At 47.1% G+C, this 18,559-nt stretch overlaps 1 protein-coding gene across 1 annotated transcript in view; it reads left to right on the top strand.

Moving 5' to 3' along the window:
* Positions 1 to 7,426: 7,426 nt before the first annotated feature.
* Positions 7,427 to 18,559, top strand: part of PIEZO2 (piezo type mechanosensitive ion channel component 2) — a 330,011-nt gene continuing 318,878 nt past the window's right edge. Inside the window, exon 1 of the mRNA XM_029230410.1 lies at positions 7,427 to 7,714. Within this exon, the coding sequence (XP_029086243.1) occupies positions 7,651 to 7,714 (64 nt within the window). The 5' untranslated portion in view covers positions 7,427 to 7,650. The remainder of the gene's footprint in view (positions 7,715 to 18,559) is intronic.

The following is an 18,559-nucleotide window of genomic DNA, read 5'->3' as shown; positions in this document are numbered from 1 at the left end:
TTCCTTTTCCTCTTGGTCCTTTCTTATCAGCAAATGAATGCAGAGGGTGTTGGTGGCACGTGAGTGTACCAAGACGTGAAATAAAAGCAGTTGAATTAGTTTTGTGTAGCATGTCAACCGTTTTCTCTAAGAACAAAATACAAATGCATATGTAAGCTACAAAATACGAATTGCGTGGCTTCAGTGATTCTGTGTATGAGTTACATGCTTATTTGCATTCAAAGCTGGCACTGCAGAGTACAAAGATTTATGGTTAAATTTGTGCCAATAATGTAAATTTAAATTTTTCTTCACATAAAACTTAAATGGCAAATTAAAACCTGCTATGGCAATTTGAGAGAAAAACCATGGAAGAAAGAGAAAAACTTTATATTTTAGTACCCTTAGGAGCACTTTTTTCCTGCTTTTTGAAAAAGAAGTACACATTTTTTTTTTTTTTTTGCGGTACGCAGGCCTCTCACTGTTGTGGCCCCTCCCATTGCGGAGCACAGGCTCCGGACGCGCAGGCTCAGCGGCCATGGCTCACGGGCCCAGCCGCTCCGTGGCATGTGGGATCTTCCCGGACCGGGGCACGAACCTGCGTCCCCTGCATCGGCAGGCGGACTCTCAACCACTGCACCACCAGGGAAGCCCAAGAAGTACACATTTTAATTTTGCATTGCAACTAGCAACTTGTGTAGCTGGCCCTGGACTCATCCAAGGTGGGTGATCAGTTATCTTGGGGCATCTCAGAAATTGTCCTGTTTTGAGATGTATAACATCAGAAACTTGTATTTTAGAAAAGACATTTTATACCATTTGTGGTTTGTTCCTCTTTAATTTTGTAGCATGTTTGTTTTCAAAATGTCTACTTTTCTCAAGTTTTTTAACAGAATATCAAAAAAGGCATTTTCTCCCCTATTAGGAAGGGAAGGAAAGTCAAACCCTAGGGTAGCTCTGGGGCAGGGGGAGTGAAGACTCCTCTCCACTGAGGAATTCTGACCTGGAAACAAAATCCCTTCGGACTGGGGGAAAGGAGACTGGTGTCTTTTATTTATTTTTGTAAGACGGGCCATTTCCTCATATCCAAAACAAACAAGCAAAACACTTGTTTGAAGGACCTCAAAGAACCTTGGAAAAACTCATGACGTTTACTGCATCTTTGGACAAGCCAGAGACACTTTCACACTGACCCATGGAGAAACATGATTGGGCTTTTCAGAGCCAACAACATCCGCTTTGCTTGTTGGCTCACAACCCCCGATGCAGTCCCTCTGCTGAAAAGTCATGGAAAACACGGATAAATCCTGGGCCTAAAGAACAGCCTCTTGTGGGCTACAGTATTGCCACAGCCCAGAGAACACATGTAAATATGCTCTTTCTGTATTAAAATTTAAAGGAAGGTAGATTAAACACACAAAAACCCCAAAGTGAGGAAAACCAGGAAGGTCAAGAGGTTGCCCGAGCTGCAAGGACCCAGATCTGGAGAACCCCTGTATTGATCTCCGGGGGCTGCAGTGGACCCACGCGCCCCAGGTTTCAGTGGACGCTGTCCTTACCTCTGTAACATGCCTGGGTGTGTCTGTTACTCCATGTGTGCTTAATAAGTGCTTATGACTGTTCCAATTGAATTAAAAAGAAGATAGAAAGGATCTGGATTGGAAACCATGTGATCTCATTAAGCTGCAGAAGCCCCCCCCAGGGGACGCAATGAACAGAACAAAGTTCCTGCCTTCACGATGCTTACATTGCGCAGAATCCAGTCACCCTTCAAAGTGTAACAACCACCACCTTCTGGAGGAATCTGTGCTCAAACTCCCTGAAAGTGAGCAACGTTCACCATCACACTCTCCTGTAAGTACCTAATTCTTCTGCTTAGTCCTCTGCACTCGGGCCTGGTTTACTTAATTATTTACAATTATTGATTCATGTCTGTCTTTACCGGATGATCACTTCATGAAGGCAGCAGCTGTGTTGCTTCTGCACCGCTGTGTTTTTGAGTCTATCAGCATATTGTTGGCTGCAAGAGACATTTGTTTTTGTTTTTAATTTTTTTTTATTCAGCAGGTTCTTATTAGTTATGTATTTTATACATATTAGTGTATATATGTCAATCCCAATCTCCCAATTCATCCCACCACCACCCTACCTCTCTGCTTTCCCCCCTTGGTATCCATACGTTTGTTCTCAAGAGACATTTGTTGATTGTGCCTAATTGCTTGCATTAGGTACTTGTATTTTTCAACATACTTTTAGCCGAAAGGTGGCACTGCAGGAGAATAAGTGAAGGAGGCTGCAAACTCACTGACTCAACTGAATGGGATGGGAGAGTCCCAGTCATAGGCTAATGTTAATAACTAGAAATAACCAATCGTCAAACTTGTACACATCCCATGCAAACACACATCCGAACGCTCTTAAGAGCAACGAATGAAAGTCTCCTAGACTCACCAAGAATATTCATATTTCTAAGACCATTTAAGAGGTCCTGGTGAAGTTCCAAGAAATACAACTGAAATCCAAATCATTCTGAAATGTGGATTTATTAACTAATAAATGTCTATAGGATACAGACAGGGAGGCTTTTCCTATTTCAGTGGCTCTAGGTAAAGAAAAAAACTTGTGATTTTTTTGTTTAGTAACTTGCTTTGAATGACCACATTTCACTGTTAACCTGTGACCGGAATTCCAGTCCCCTTCTTAAAACTCTTCCCAGAGTTTAAGTGTTTCAGCCTCTTCAAAGGCTTCAGGAGAAACTCTAAAGAAAGCAGCTAGACAAACCCTTGATAAAAAAAATCTGCTCGTGGTGTCAGCTGTGAATAATGCATGGTGATTTCTATGTTTTAGTGTCAGCCATCTGGGCACCTGTGCCCCAGGCAAGTCACCAACCTCCACAGAGCACCTTTCCCATGAATTCATACTCCCTTCCTTTATGTGTGTCTTACAAAAAACAAATAAAACTGTACATGCTCCTTTATTTTCATATGAGATTTTTCTTACGCAGTAATAAATATTTGTGTGTGTGTGTGCATGTGTATGTGCGTATGTGTGTGTGTGTGAATAATGGAGCCAAATAAACAGAATACAATTCATTTGGAAACAAGGTTTTGCTATATAGCCTTCTTTACAGTTCGCATTATACACGAAATTTTGTCCATGCCCTGAAAGCCTAGAATCTGATTGAACAAATAAGGCACACATATAGGTCTGTTGGCTGATTTTTCAAAGTTCTTGATCAACAGACACAAATTCAGCAGTCTGCCTCAGATTCTGAATCCATACGACAGCTCACAAATTGTACTTCGGGCCAAGGTGTAAACTTTCTGTACACTCAGCAGGAAGATGACAGGTAAGAGCCAGATGTCACAGATGGTGAAGTGTGGGTACATAGGGATTTCTTGCATTTTCGCTGGAGATGACTGGGGGAAACCGTCTGGGGGAGAACCTCTTTGGCAGAAGTATAGCACGATGATGTCTCCTACAAATTAGTAGAAGTTTTCCAGGTTTTTGGAATTTGGAGACCTTGAAAATACTTCTGCTGTAAACATCAAACTGACAGCTTAAAAAAGGGGTAACCACAGAATATATTAGCAAAAAGAAGAAAGGCTTTCATTCTGCTTCCAAGTTTTTCAAGTAAAAGTGCCAAAAACCACGTGGCTCCTAACTAAAATCACTTCTAGACGAATACTGTGACTTATAAGTGAAAACACAGAAACGTGTATCTCTGAAAGTATTAAATGAGTACATATGTAAGGAGAACACGTTACCTATGGGAGAGGACGTCCTCAAGTTGGCGAGAGTCATCATGTTCTCTGCAGGCTCGATGGCGTCTATGAATTTTGGCAGATTTCACTGGGAGTGTCAACTGCCAAGTTGACAACTTTTATATTCCTCTGGGAAACACTGTTTGGTAAAGTTACCAGTTGAGACTGAAAAAGGTTATTAACTCTGTGTTTGCGTATTGAGCACGTTAGAGAAAATTAGCATTTGGGACAAGGATGGTGTTTCTGAATGATTTTGTCAATTGGGGTAGCATTAAACCAAGTTCAGAAAAGATAAAGGCTAAAGAGGTGAGATGAAACCCACATAAGCCACAAAGTGACATATTCTTTGCAGCTAAAACTCAAACCCTTGTGAGAATGTCTATCACTCGACTGTAGGGCAGTTTTTAAACATGTTACTAAGGGCCAGGGCATCTGACTATCAGAGCAGCTACCGTGTTTCAGCATAACAGCTTCAGAAATGCAGGAACAGTCCTTGTTTTCCAATAATAGCAATAGCAATAGTAATAATAATACTAATAATAGCCACTACTGCTCATTGGATGATGCCTGTGCTCCCGGTTTCTCTGGGTGTTATCTCCATCTGCATAGCGCTCCATATGAGGTAGCATGTATTACTTTCTTCAACTTACAGAAGAGGAATCTGTGGCATTAAAGTCTCAATAATGACCCGAGGAAGCCATTGATTTCCATGTAGATGCAGAGACACCTGGAGTGACCAATGCTTGATTCATCATGTGTGCAAAAGTTGGGGTCATATGCTTTAGGTGCTCATTAAATATCAAAACAATATGTTTATGAGTATTCAATGTAGTTGATTTTCTCCCCAAACCATTTTTATACCTCATGCCAGGTTTCAGGCAAGATCATGCTCAGATGGGGGACAAAGGTGGCTGGCCAAGCAGGGCTCCGACCAAGGGGATCAGTATCCTGTGGGCTGGAAAATCCTTCAGAATCAGCCTGTCTAGATAATAGCTACTGCTTTTCAGATTGGGGAAATTTTAGGGTAAAACAGCCCTTGTAAAGACAATGCCACTGACTATTGCTGTGCAGACCTGTGTAACCCCAGTGTGAAAACACAGCTCCAGAAAGGTGGCTTTGCTTGGGCAATACTAGTTTTGAAAATTAGTGGCCTGTTTCCTGAGTTCTGATGTGTGAATCAGGACGGTGGTTCTCTCCTCCGACTGCCCACCTGAGAACCACCTGACAGCTTTCCCAAGCTCACAGCTTTCCCTGGCTCACAGGCCAGGATCAAGTCAGAATCTCTGCACGTGGAGAACAAGTGCTTTGATTTAATGAAAAGATCCCAGGTGCCTGTAACCTGCAGCCACAGGGAGCACCCCTTCTAGGTACGATGTAGACAACGGAAACCCCTGGAGCCTATGTGTTCATAGACGAAGAAGTGGGATCCAGGTCTTAGAATCTCTAAAAATCAAACAGCCAAATTGGCACACAGAGTGGCAGAGGAAGCAGGAGGTGGATCAGGTATGATCACGCATCTCCTAGCCAGGCATCTAAGACAGCGATTTTGAAGACATCTAGACAGTTGTTAGTATGGAAAACCTACAAAGAAAATGACAAAATATTTAGAGTAAACTGAGGATTCATGTGGTGACACAGTGTTGCGTAAAATTCAGGAGGGCTTTTGACCTCTTAATTAGGTCCCAAGAACAAGTTGTACCAGAGAGAGCGAGAAAGAAGGAGAGACAGAGGGACAGAGATGACACCACCTAGGAACATCACAGTGCTAGCCCTGACCCTAACTTGGAAAATAGGGGCAGACTGACATCAGGCTTCTACAAAACACAAAGCACCTCCTGGCAGTAGTCACTGATTTGCTGATAATTTAAGTTCCTGTTATCTTCTCTTGCCCTAGTGTGGGGCATGCTGTTTGAGGTTCCGATGTCCAGGCTTCTCCAGGGCTCCAGAGCACACAGATGGTCTAAGTTTCTGGGTGTCTTCACAAGATTTGACTGCTTTGTGGCTTCATAAAAAGGTAGTGGTTTGCAGTGTATTTGTCATTCTCAGCAAATTTGTGAAGACACCTGAGCTCAGAACGTAAGCTTACTGTATCTCAAAAAAGGGAGACCTGGTTGATTAACACAGAGAACCAAGGTTTGCTTAATTGCCATCAGCAGACTTTTCCATCATGTAAAACCAATTCAAGCCCAGAAGGCTGGTGCACCGTGGAAGTCAAGTTTTTCCCTCTCTGTCCTCCTGATGGAAATGCCAGTTCTGAACGGTCCTCCCTACGGATCAGATCACCTACTTCAGGTCCCCAGGATTCCCACAGTGCTGAAGCGGGGCTCCTCCACTGCTGGATAATCGAGAGATGAGGGACTCAGACACGCTGTCGTCTCCAAGCTAGAACCAGATATCTCTAGATCTTATCTAGAGAACGAGAAAAAGGGAGATTATGAGGAGAGAAGGGAAACAGTATACTCTCTCCCCAGGGGCCATGAAAAGCAACAAACAAATCCGAGGCGAAAACAAGACTTCTTCAAAATATACAGAGCAGGTGCGCATCTGACCCCTATGCCCATTCTTGGAAAGACTCAGGATTTCCCAGAGCCCAGTCAGAGCTGACACTTCTCACCAGGTTCTATATGGGCAGGACACTGGTCTGCATTAATTCTGTTTCTACTCAGTCCGTGCAAGTGGGCACGTGTGGGCCTGGCACACGTGACAGTCCCACAAAATTGTTATGTTCTCATGTCGCCCGCGCATGATTCCTGAGCCTTAAAGGACTCCCTCGGCTGGGCTGAGCTCAGGGGTGCGCCCTGTGTACAGGATGCTAGGATAGGTTCCTTCTGTCTGCAGAAGGACAGGACCCAGCAGTGCTGCGGGTCTGAGGAGCGAGCGCTCCAAGTTCCCCGCTCGGAAGCTCGGGCTCGCCAACACCGGGTTCCGGAGACCCGACCCTGCTCCGGCCTCCAGCCGCCCGGGGGCGGGACCCCGCGCAGCTCCGAGCCGCCCTCCCATTGGCCGGCGCGCACGCCCGTCCGCGAGCGCGGCTTCGAAAGTTTCATTGAAGGAGAAGTGCGCGCCCGCCGGGAGCCCGGGCTGCGCCGCCAGGGCGAGGCTGCGCTACGTGGGGCGGGGGCGCGCTGGCCGCCGGGAGGCGTTCGGTTTTCATTTTATTCGTTTAAGTCGAGGCTGCCGAGGAGCCAGTGGAGCCTGAGCCTCTCGCGCGCTTTCTTCTCGACTTCTGCCCCCACTTGCGTCCCACAGAGGACCCGTCAGCGAGCCCCGCGCTGTCGGGGATGGTTCCTTGCGCCGGGCCGCTCGCGCCCAGCTCTCTCCAGCCCGAAGCCCGGGGGCGCAGAGGCTGAGTCGCGCGCCGCTGGGGGAGCCGCCGCGGGGCCGCTCGGGGCCGGGGCCGCTCTGGGAGCCCAGGCCGAGGGCCGGGCCGGGCCGGGCCGGCAGCCCAGGCAACTCGCTTCGGAGGAGGCTTGGTGGAGAAGACTGTCTGCCACCCCCGAGCGACAACCTAGGAGCCGACAGAAGGACAGCACGCCCTTCTCGCCCCTTTCCTCGCCGCACCGCCTCGCGGGACCCTCCTGAAGTGCCCCGTATCCCGCCCCGCTCCGGCCTCCGCCACCCGCTGCAGAAGCCCCCGGCGCCGGATCGCGGAGTCCACACCGGATGGGCCGGCCGTGCGGGGTCGGGCGCCCGGCGAGTGGGCTTCCTAAGGCCTGCTGAGCGGCGGCCGGGAGAGCGGAGAGGGGCGGCCGGGAGTGGAGAACGCGCCCTCGGGGCGCACAGCGCGGCGGCTCTCGCAGAGACGATGCCCGGGCGGCTGGGAGCCGCCGGCCGCAGGTCTTAGGCGGGCATGGGCTTGGCAGCCCAGTCCTAGCGACCCTCTGCGCCGACTCGCCGGACGGACGCGATGGCCTCGGAAGTGGTGTGCGGGCTCATCTTCAGGCTGCTGCTCCCCGTCTGCCTGGCAGTAGGTGAGTGTTTTCCGCTCTCCGAGATTCCAGGGTGAGGGGGCGGGCTTCGGAGCAAACCCGGGTCACTGGCTCGAATGCCCGGAACCCGGTTCGGAGAACCCGCGCCGCAGTCCCGGTGCCACAGCAGGGCACTGGCACTTTCCGCATCGGAGCGCACGAGCGGGGTGTCTCTCAACGGTCCAGCTGCAGAGTCCGGGCGACCGGGCCCGGCCTGTGCTGGAGACTGTTGAATGTAGTTACACGTGGAATTTTTTTGTGGAGTACTGACTCGTGCACAAAGGATGCGAATCTGGCTGGAAGGCAGTTGTAGACCCCCTTCCCAGGATCGTACAAGAGTCCCCCTCCGCCTGTCCCTAGACGCAGGGAGCACGGTGAACCAGACAGTTCCTAGGCCACCTCTCCCCTATCCAATATCCCAGCCATTGTGACGGAAGAAGGGAAGGACTCAGGTCGTTCTAAAAAGAACAGGAGGGCGCCAGGAAGCAGTGCCCCGAAGTTGCTTACTTTCTTTTTCTCTCAAAAAAGCCGCTACAACAAAAGTGCTGGTCGCGGAGGCTGCAGACACCAAAACCCATCCCCCACTCCGGCGCCGTCCAGACAGATCTGTCGCCGGTTAGAGAGTCGCACTGGGACTCTGAGGCTTAAGGGAGGGCCAGAAGGGAGCCTCGCCGACTCCCAGGCAAGGATCTCACTATTTATACGCGGTTGGCAGGGCGTGAAAAGCCACTGGGTGTCAGGGCCAAAGACACGGGCCCGGCGGTGGGCTTGGAGTGAGAGTTGCCGAGTTGCTCCTCTAGTAGACCGCGTCTGCTACACTGAACCCCACTCCTAAGGTGACTGTGGGCGCCTAGCTCTCCCCTGTCCCCATCAGAGCTAGAAAAGAGAACACTTCTTACCAAGTAGCAATTGCATTTATAAAGAGAGCCTGACCTGTGCAGAAAAAGCTACCGTTTTCCATTTTGCCAGAGGTGGAGGAATCAAGATCACACCTGTGCTAACTGTTTTCTTTGAGCAGGTAATCGAAAGGGGGCCCTGGAGGGGTTCCTGAGGGTTGATCCCAGCTCCCGGAGGGCATTTTGTAGTCGAGTATTAACACGCAAGACACCTCCGCGGAAAACCGAGAAGGCTTGCGGAGTGGAAACAGCTGGAGGCGAGAGGCCTGGTCCTCGGGCAGGAGGAGGGACCAGCACGGATGCCAGCCTCGGCCTCTTTGCCACTTGAATTTCAGGGCAGGACCGTTTTGCAGGGATCTTTGTCCTTGATCATCGCGCCTGTAGGTGAGGCGCGCAGCTCCCACGAAGCTGCTGAGGGCCACTCTCCCCGCCAGTTTGCTTGAGTTTGAAAAGAAAAAAGCCTCTGGGAAAGCGATCTGGGGAAATAGCGCGGCTGCTTCACAGGTCGCGTCCTGTCTGGGGGCCCGCTGACGCTGTGCCTGGCTCATTCCCTATTTGCCGAGTGGACGCTGGAGCCAGGGTTAACCAGGGGCTTTCGGTGTGGGGTAGACTCGCGGTTGTCAGTCAGGTGGGGAGTGGCTCCCCCGTCTCGGCGGGGTGGCAGCTCCCGGGGACTGTCGGAAGAGTCAGGCGCATGGTTTCCTGCGGCGCACACCTAGCGGAGCGAAAGGACAGCAGGGATTACCAGCTGATGGCCAGGGACCTCGTGCTGAGTTTGGCGCTCGCAGGACCCAGCTCGCTTGCCCCGATGGTCCGCGGCCGCCGGAGTGGGGGCCGTCTCATTCCGACTCATCATGGGGGTCTACACCGCAAAGTCCTTCTGCAGGATTGTTGAGCTCTGCCCTCCCGAGGGCCGGGGCGCGGCACACTCCCAGGGGCTCCAGGAGGAGCGGCGACCACGGTCGCGTGGTGGGATCCCGCCACCGCCCGGCCCCTTTGCCCCTCCCCCTGGCCTCCTCCCCGCACCCCCGGGCCCCGCGATGTGGTCACCGCCCGAGGAGCGCTGGGTCCCAGCCAGGCTCGCCCGGGGGCGGGATGCGCACGTGCGCCCAGTGGGCCCCCCCACCCCCGACCTTCCCGGCGGGAGGGCGGCGTCCGGGGACAGAGGAGGGCCGCGTCGCCCGCCGCCCTGCACCGCCTTCCCTTCCAGCTCGTTCCTCTGGATTCCCCCCGCCTTCCGGGTTCAGGGAGGCTAACCTGTGTGTGTGTGAGTGTGTGTGGAAGGGTGCGCGCGGGGTGGGCCGTATCATGTTAGCTCCTGTGGCTCCCCACTCCCCGGAGGAGGAAGGGGAAGGACTTGGACCTCGGACCTAGCCCCCTGCCTGGATGAGAGCAGAGCTCCTGGCAGGACCAGAGCTCTGACCCCCGACTGACCCCTCACTGGTCGGTGAGGAAAGACAACCCACTTCCGAGGGCTAATGCGCCTTCTAGTCTTTGTACTTGACTTGCAGGACGAAAGGCGGCTGGGTGGGTGTCGCCTGATTCGGGCATGCAATTCTCTTCTATAGGAAGTGGATGTTTTCAAGGTTATTGGAGGGTTTTCAGGTCCGCCTGCTCCCAAGGTGCTACTAAATCAAATATTCAGGTTTCCCTAATATCCTGGGCATGGAAGAGTGCAGTGATCCGCTTGCCATTAGAATCGATTTTTACGTTTTAGCCGTCTATTTTTATATCTGGCTAAGGCAGCCTTCAAAGCCAAGCATTTGCAGAAGCTCATGCATTTCTCTTTAAAACCACTCCTCCAACATCATTTCAATGGACTGTTGAAATGTTTCTGCACATGGATGCCCTAGTCTCTTCACCTAAGGATGGATGCTAAAAATTAACTGCCATTGTGTTTAATTCGATGTTTGAGTTCTTTCTTTTTCTGTAAAAGAAATTTACAGAGAAATGATAAGTGAAATCAGGCCTCTTTTACACAGGTTAGGTGGCTCTTAAGTGTTTAAAGCAGAACAAAACTGTAGTATAATATAATATAATATGATGTCATATATCACATGATATGATATATATGATATGATATAATATGTTGTTTATCATCCAAAGTGGACATCCAGTGGCAGGTTTTCCTACATCAATAGAGACTGAAAATTTTAAAGATCTCCAAAATTGTCTATGAGTACTTGGGTAGCCACCCTGATTTTTTTTTCTTTAAACCTTACATGAAAGAGAACCTAGACAAAACCTTCCATAATATTATGCAATCTTTAATAATTATAATAGTATCTGGTCACTGTTGAGCACTTCAGAAATATTTTTACCTTTATTTTCTTTTGGCTTGACTCTACTGTCCCACCCAACTTTAAGTATATGGTTTGAGTCCATTCCTGGGTTGGGAACCAGTTAGCATATTTTTATTCACACGCTGCTGACCATTCATTTCATCTTGCCTGATGTTGCTTGGAGTCTCCTAATGTCTTTCCTGGAAGAGCTGACTTAATGTTATTTTACGGGGAGGAGAGGGGAGCCTGGCTTGGACAGAACAGATTGGTCCAGGAGGGGAAGAGTCACAAGGCATCGCGAGTTTATGCTTCCCCTAAATGAGGTGACTAGAGCCGAACAGGAGACTGTGTAGATTATGAAAAGAATCAGCCAACCAGCTAGTGCTCTGAGGGCAAGTCACACTTGGATAATATTGCAAATCCACCAAGAATCTCTAAAATTCCCTTTAGAGAGAGCTGGATTAAAATGAGCAAAACTTTGGAGTCACTTTTGGAATATGTACGAGTATGGCTATATCTAAACGTAATTTCCTCTCTATTGTGTAATGTATTTACCCCTGTAACGCGTGTCATTTTGTAAGAACACTTACACGTACTCCAAGAATTACCAATGAGCAGGGCCTAGAGTCTCCCCGGCCTCTGCTGTAGCTATCAGAGATAGGCGGTCTCAGCTGCTGAAGGATGCATTGGCAGCTTTAATATCGCTTTCTTTTCCATCACACCTTCTCAGCCTTAGATAGGTGTATACTATTTATCACTTTCAGAAAGGACAAGAGTGCTAGGGAAAAGGATTGGGAATTTATAGGTTAAATCTAAAATAAAATATTTCGTAAACAGACAGGCAAGATCATTTTGTCACTTGGGCAGTAAAAGCTGGAGCCATGTGTCCACCTCATAGTTTGTCACTGGGTCTGTCCCCCTACAGGCCATGTGTGCCTGCTCATCATTCGGGGAGGAGGGTGCAGTGACTCGGCAATTTAAGAGACCTCCATTCACATCCTGGCTCTGATTGCAGAGTTGGTTTGGCTTGTTTGCTTCTCTTCCTGCACATTGGAGATATTAATACCTCCTTCCTGCACACCTTGGGTAATGCCTGACACACAGCAGGTACTCTTAAGGGAGGGATTATGACTGCTTTTGTGAGTATAGTGGCAGGAAGGCTTGAGGAAAGTCTGTGTAGAAGTTAACAGGCTAGCAGGTGGTGACATGAGTCATAAGGAGCCTGAGTTGAGTAGATGGGATTCGTATGAAAGCAGTTGAGTACTGAAATCTAGAGCTGAATTATGCGATTGAAAGTTGGTTTGTGTGTGGCAGGAGGATTTTTAATGATCAGGATTTTTCTCGACATTTTATTCAATATTCTATGTATCTGCATTGCATTCTAATTAAATAATAGATTCTCCCTAGAACTATACTGACAATGTTTACTTTTGTCTTCCTGATGCTATGCCATCATTTTCATAGTCTTTAATATGATCTTATTTTTCACTTTCTCTGTGTTTATTACATGGATATTTCCCTTTCAGATCCTATGCTACTACCAGTTAATTGTTTATAACGTTGCATAGTTACAGTATAATATTATAATTTTTTCCATAAATGTCCAGGAGAACTTAGAATAATGTAAGTGTAGCTGCATATTTAAGAATGGCTTCCTCAGTGTTCACTCGGCACTTTGCTTCATATAATCACGGACTTTTAAATTTTTTTATTGAAGTAGAGTTGATTTACAATATTGTGCCAATCTCTGCTGTGCAGCAAAGTGACTCAGTTTTACACATATAGACATTCTTTTTTTAAATATCCTTTTCCATTGTGGTTTATCCCAGGAGATTGGATATAGTTCCTCGTGCTATACAGTAGGACCTTGTTGTTTATCCATCCTAAATGTAATAGTTGCATCTGCCAACCCCAAATTCCCAGTCCATCCCTCTCCCTCCCCCTCCCCCTTGGCAACCACAAGTCTGATCTCTATGTCTGAACCACAGAGTTTTGTACTAAGTTATGTGATCCCACTCTTCCCTTCCACATGCCTGCAAGTTCAGGGACCCCATGTAATCCTTTATCACATCCCCAGCACTAAACTTACTGCATAACACACAGTAGGTAGTAAATAGATATTTTTAGGGTTTTTTAAAACTGGAAAAATTGTGTCATTACCGTTCAGCTGTCCAGGCAGGGCTGTGACCCACAGTGAACACCGAAGAAATATTGTCAACTGATTGATTAATGAAATCAAGGGCTAAATTTTTTCCCTTGAATATTTCAGAAGTCTGAAAAAAGAGTTAAGTCTAGCATCTTATAGCTATGGGTTTTTACATCTTTGAAAATAAAATTCATGACGGTCTAATTTGAATGTTCTGCAACTTTCCTAAATGTGAATTTTCTCAGTAGGACAATTAATACCTTTTACTTGCTTTGCAGTGAATAGAGAAAGAAAAACCTGCTTGACAGTGGTAAAGCTTGCCCGGAGCATCATCGTTGAAATGCATATGATTTTTAAAAATGTTTTTAGCTCTCCTTGAACCACACAAATCGATCTGTTTTCTGTTGCGGTTCAATTCCCGGAGTCAGCAGTTTTGGCCACAGGTGCAGAAAAGGAGGAAGGATGGAGGACCTTAGCAACTGAGAAGCTGGAGCAGAGCGCCATGGAAACGGGTTATAGATCCACGCAGACCCGAGTCCTTCCTCCTCCTGCTGTCCTGGGACTGTGCCCGCCTGCTGGCAGGTGCTGCTCTGGCATCTTGGCAAGAACACGTCCCCTGCTTGGGGATCCAGGCAGCACGTATTTTCGGAGGCACCCTGGTCTGAAGGTCTAAAGACCAAGTCTCCATCCTGTTAATAGCGAGCTATGGGACTTTGCCAATTCATGGAAACGCTCTGTTCCTCAATTACACTATCTAGAAAATGAGGTGTTAGAGGCTAAGGAATATTTTCCTGATTCTCCAGTAATATTTCTGCACATACTTTCCTTCAGTATTAAAGGGATGACTACTAGAAAGCAGTACTTTTTAGCCAACACACCAGAATTCTTTCATCTAAATTGTTCTGGTTTCTTAATAACCATCAGACTTAACATATTTCACACTCGATCTGTAAGAATTGTTAGGAATTGCTAAGGAAAATAATTTTCTATCATGTTAGGTATTCGATGGAGCATTTTTTAGAACAGTTGGTTATGAAGGAGACACACTCAAGCTGAGGTTTTGCAATCCTCACTTTTTGGTGGTTTTCCCTCACTTGCTGCCAGCACGGTATCACATAGAGCACACACCCTCTGTGATGGTAACAGCGAGAACTGCAAACTGTGTGGTCAAGTGTGCTGTAGAATCGGCTGTGTGTGGCTTTGCAGAAATAAAAGAATTTTACTACCTGCAGTTTATGATCAGACATGTCTATAAAGAAAATCAAACCACATAGAGTTACCAACCGAAGTGAAATGAAATTGTCAAGGCGTAGAACTGTATAGACAAGATTTGAATCAGAGAAAGATATTTTGAGTAAAATACTGAATTTTATCACAAAGCATAACGTTTCAGTGACCTCACAGACCTTCTGAGATCTTGGCAGTTCTGTTACCCAGAAAAGGATATATGAGGTGGCACAAAAATCTCAGGTGTGTGTAGGACAGGTGAGAGTCACAGGTGCTTCTTGCCCTTCAGAGCCTCCCCCTTCCTATTCCTTCCCCTCCTTCCCTCCTCCTCCTACTTGACTCTTGGCCTTGGGGCCTGAACTCAGAGTGGCAGGTGAGCAGTGAAGCATCCTCAGGTAGAGCCAGACCCCCCAACCCTGTTCCCGACAGAGCAGCTGCAGCTCAGGCCTGGGCCGGACCATTTTCAGTCTGGGAAGAGAAGATGAAAGGTCAGATGACGAGGCTGGGGGGAGAGGGATTGCCATAAAATGGGGTTTATTTCTGGAGAGCAAGCGTTTTCCAGAAGCCTCCGGCTCCCTAAAACTTCTCATTAACAACCACAAACCCCTTCAGCAGTAATTTTCGAAGCGTCATCACTTTTGCTGTTGCATCACTTTGGAGTCACAGTGCATCTCTGACCCGCGGTGGCAGGGTTGGCCTGACAACCCTCACCTCCTGCACTGGGCTCAGCTTATAATTACTCTGGGCTATTTTCAAACCTGAAAACCACCCTCAACAATTTCCCACCATCGAGGTTATTAAAAGGGATGTGGCAGCGGCCCCAAACGCATTTCTTAAATTGGGTACCTAAGTACTTTGAGCAGTTATCTTTAGAATAAGGGTGTATCTTCCCAAAGTTACTACCTCTAAGGGAACAAATCTCAGATGTTACCTTATCCTTGGGACAGTGATCGGTTACCTATTCCAATATGTCTAGACTCAGGTTTACCTGTTACATCTAGTCCTGGAGAGTGTATTTTAAATGTACTGCTGATCTTCCAAAGAGGGAAAAGATGCTAGTCAAACAAACTCTGTTTAGAATAACTTTGCAACATAATCATATTTTATACATTTGAATATGTATATAATGTATCTTCTTTAAAAAAAGGTATTTGAAGTGTGGTCTTAATGGTCCATTGGTGACTGTGTTTCTTCCCATCACTCTTTAAAATATTCATCTGATTTTGGCCGACTTTTCTTGCCCCTACCCTGTTATTCATTTCCCAGACTCACTAGAACTCACAGTGATCCAGGTCTGTCCACGTGCCCAGGCCTTTCTATCTGAAGGCAGCACTGGCTCTGGTTTACCCCAGTGTCAAAGGAAGCTCATGTCTGGTTTTCTGTGGATTTGTGTCTTGTGATCACTTCTGACGTGCTTGCTTTCTAGGTTTCTTTATTGGCTGTTGCCCAAGAGGAGTTTGACAATGTTTAAAAGTCTTATCTTGAAGTTCTCTAAATGTCAACATTTACATTTTCCCACCTGTGAATTCCTGGTTCAGCTATCGGCACTGCGTCCATCTCAATTTTCAATAAAAACATAAGATATTCTTTTGTTACCTAATTTCTTCTTTCTACTTAAATATTAAGCAACATGGGAGGCAAACATAAGAGAGAGATTTTCAGGTTATCTGTGCGGTCTGCAGCTTGGAGCTGTCTGGTCACTGGTTTTCGTTCTCCCACGCTCACTAGATCCCTCTGTACCCACTGCTGGTGGTGTGAGGGCCTCAGCCCCTTGGGTTCTTGTTTCCAGGGTGACAACAAGCTACTAGGTGTTCATTCAGGGTCCTTGTGGTTTATTCACTCATTCTCAGTGTGTACTTCAGTATGGTTGCTTCGTAAACACACCCACCATTTAGCATCACTGTTCTTGTGTCTTCTTGGTATTTGTTCCACGATGAACATATGTTTGCTTCCTTTTCAACGTTTCTCTCTAGAGGGCATCACAGGTACCCATCTGACAAGTGGCTATGTAAATATAAAGAGTGGCTGTCTCTCGCCAGGTGGAGGTTCAAACTTCATAGACTCTCAGATGTGAGGTACCCCAGACATAGCTCAGCACCCCCCCACCCACGGTTACCCAACCAAACCTGGGTCTGCTTGCCCCACATGCAGCAAAGCCGATCCGCTGACATGGTTGTGGTCAAGGAAAGTATAGTGTTTATTGCAGGTGCCGAGCAAGGAGAATGGGCAGCTCGGGCCTAAAAGATCCGAAATCCCCCCTCCCCCACATGGCTTTCAGGGAAGGGAGTTTAAAAGCAACATTAAGGATGAGGGTCACAGGGTGTGTGATCAGCTCGTGGACCTTCTTCTGATTGGTTGATTGTGAGGTAATGGGGTGATGTTTTGGGAATCTCAACCTTCTGGTTCCAACCAGTCTGGGGTCTGCATGCTTGTGGTCAGCGTGTAGTCACCATCCTCCACCTGGTGGGGGTCTTAGTTTCTATAGAATATCTTAAAGATATGCATCAGGTTATAACAACCTATATCCCTTCAGGAGGAACTAGGATAATAAGGTGACTTTATTCTCCTAATAATGAAGTGTTTGAGCCTGCTCTTTGGAACTTGGGAAACACCAAATAAGAAGTAGGGGACGTTGAGGGGCTGGTACCCAGGAAGAACCCTGCAGGGTTCTGTTTCAGTTTCAGTCCCTCCTTTTCTTTGATTCTCCTCAATCCTTAGGGGAACAGGGATGGGACATAAAGGGAATGAGGTTTTGGACAGAGAGATTCATCACACAGTCGTCAGGGGACTCGGTTTTAGGCGGACTCGTTTTCACTCCCCCCATCTTCCCTCAGTAATAACCAAGTCCCCACCTCCTCTCCTTCCTCCAGCTTCCAGAACTTTTCCAGGGACATGGACTTGTAGTCATAGGGCCGGGTCCAGCCTTTGCTGACCTCACTTGTCACTGGTGATGAAGACAAATTTAGGGAATTTCCTGGTGGTCCAGTGGTTAGTACTTGGCGCTTTCACTGCCGACGACTCGGGTTCAATCCCTGTTCGGGAAATTAAGATCCTGCAAGCTGTGAGGCGTGGCCAAAAAAAAAGAGACAAGTTTCAAGGTGGGTGGCTTCCCTGAGCCTCCATTTCCCCATCTGAAAAATGGCAGAACTCACATCTATCTCAAAACGACAGAAAGAAGTAAATGAAATGATGTCAGCCAGGCCCCTGGCTGCACCTGGCTGACAAATTGAGGGCCAACCCACTGCCCTGCCGCTTTTCCTTTCTCTCCCACGTGTCTGGGCCTCTCCCCACCGCCTGCCCTCTGAGCACTATGCGCTGACATTGTCTTGGCTGCTCTGACTCAGAGCCTCGAGGATTGGAATGCCTCCCGGGGTACCTGGTGTGAACTGGGCAAAAACCTGTTACCAAAAGGAGGGTGATTCTGAGGGCGGGGATTCAGTGACTGATGAAGATAAAATACACCAGTTCTGTTTCCAGCCAGGGTGCTAAAGTACGTTTTCTGAGGAGCTCGTGGTGTTTTAAATTCAGTTATAATTCTTTAAAGTGATCTCTTAGTAAAATACACAAAGTGTAGGAAGGAGGGTGGATTCGTCTTCAACAGTGGTCTGTGTGGACAAAGGTTACTGAGCAGTGAACTGTCTCAGGTTTGCTCTGTGGTGATATAGGTGGTAAACTTGTTTTCATTCTTATTAGATTTCAGAGTTGTACGGCTAACTCTGTATTTCTTGGTTGATTTTTTTTTTCTTATTGTTATTTCAGACACAGAACTTAATGATGATAAAATGTCTTATATTTTAAGTTGTGGAAATCTTAACTTTCCTACTGAATTGTGATTCTTGCAATATTTGAATTCTGTGAACATTTTCCCAGTTTGAGATTTAATTGATAACAACCAGATAATTTCATAAGAAACGAGGTGGAGTTGAATGATCCCCTTTGCCCTTAGGACGTGGTTCAAGTTGAGTATGTTAGGTGTCAAACTCAGCTCCAAAGCGCAGGTTTTGAGGATTCTTTGAGGATGGCTTACTTAGTTGGATAGATATAATAATTATGGTTTCTTGATTTCAACATTTTTTAACAATGAAGTAAGGATGAATGATTTTCTGCTAGTTGTTAAGTGAGCCAAGTAGTGAGAATTCAAAAGTGGTACAAGAGACTATCCTATTTTGTGCAATGAAAAAAAATTCCAAAACATGATACAAATGTGAGTCTCTGTGCTTATCTGTAATATAAAAATTAATAATTTTGTAATAAATGGAAAGACATTAAGCAGAGTAAATAAATACTTTTCAGTGTT

The sequence above is a fragment of the Monodon monoceros genome, unplaced genomic scaffold, assembly GCF_005190385.1.
Source record: "Monodon monoceros isolate NGI ecotype Baffin Bay Population unplaced genomic scaffold, NGI_Narwhal_1 Super_Scaffold_1, whole genome shotgun sequence".
Lineage (NCBI taxonomy): Eukaryota > Metazoa > Chordata > Mammalia > Artiodactyla > Monodontidae > Monodon > Monodon monoceros.
Note: the sequence above shows the minus strand (reverse complement) of the source record. Positions and strands in the feature narration are given on the sequence as shown.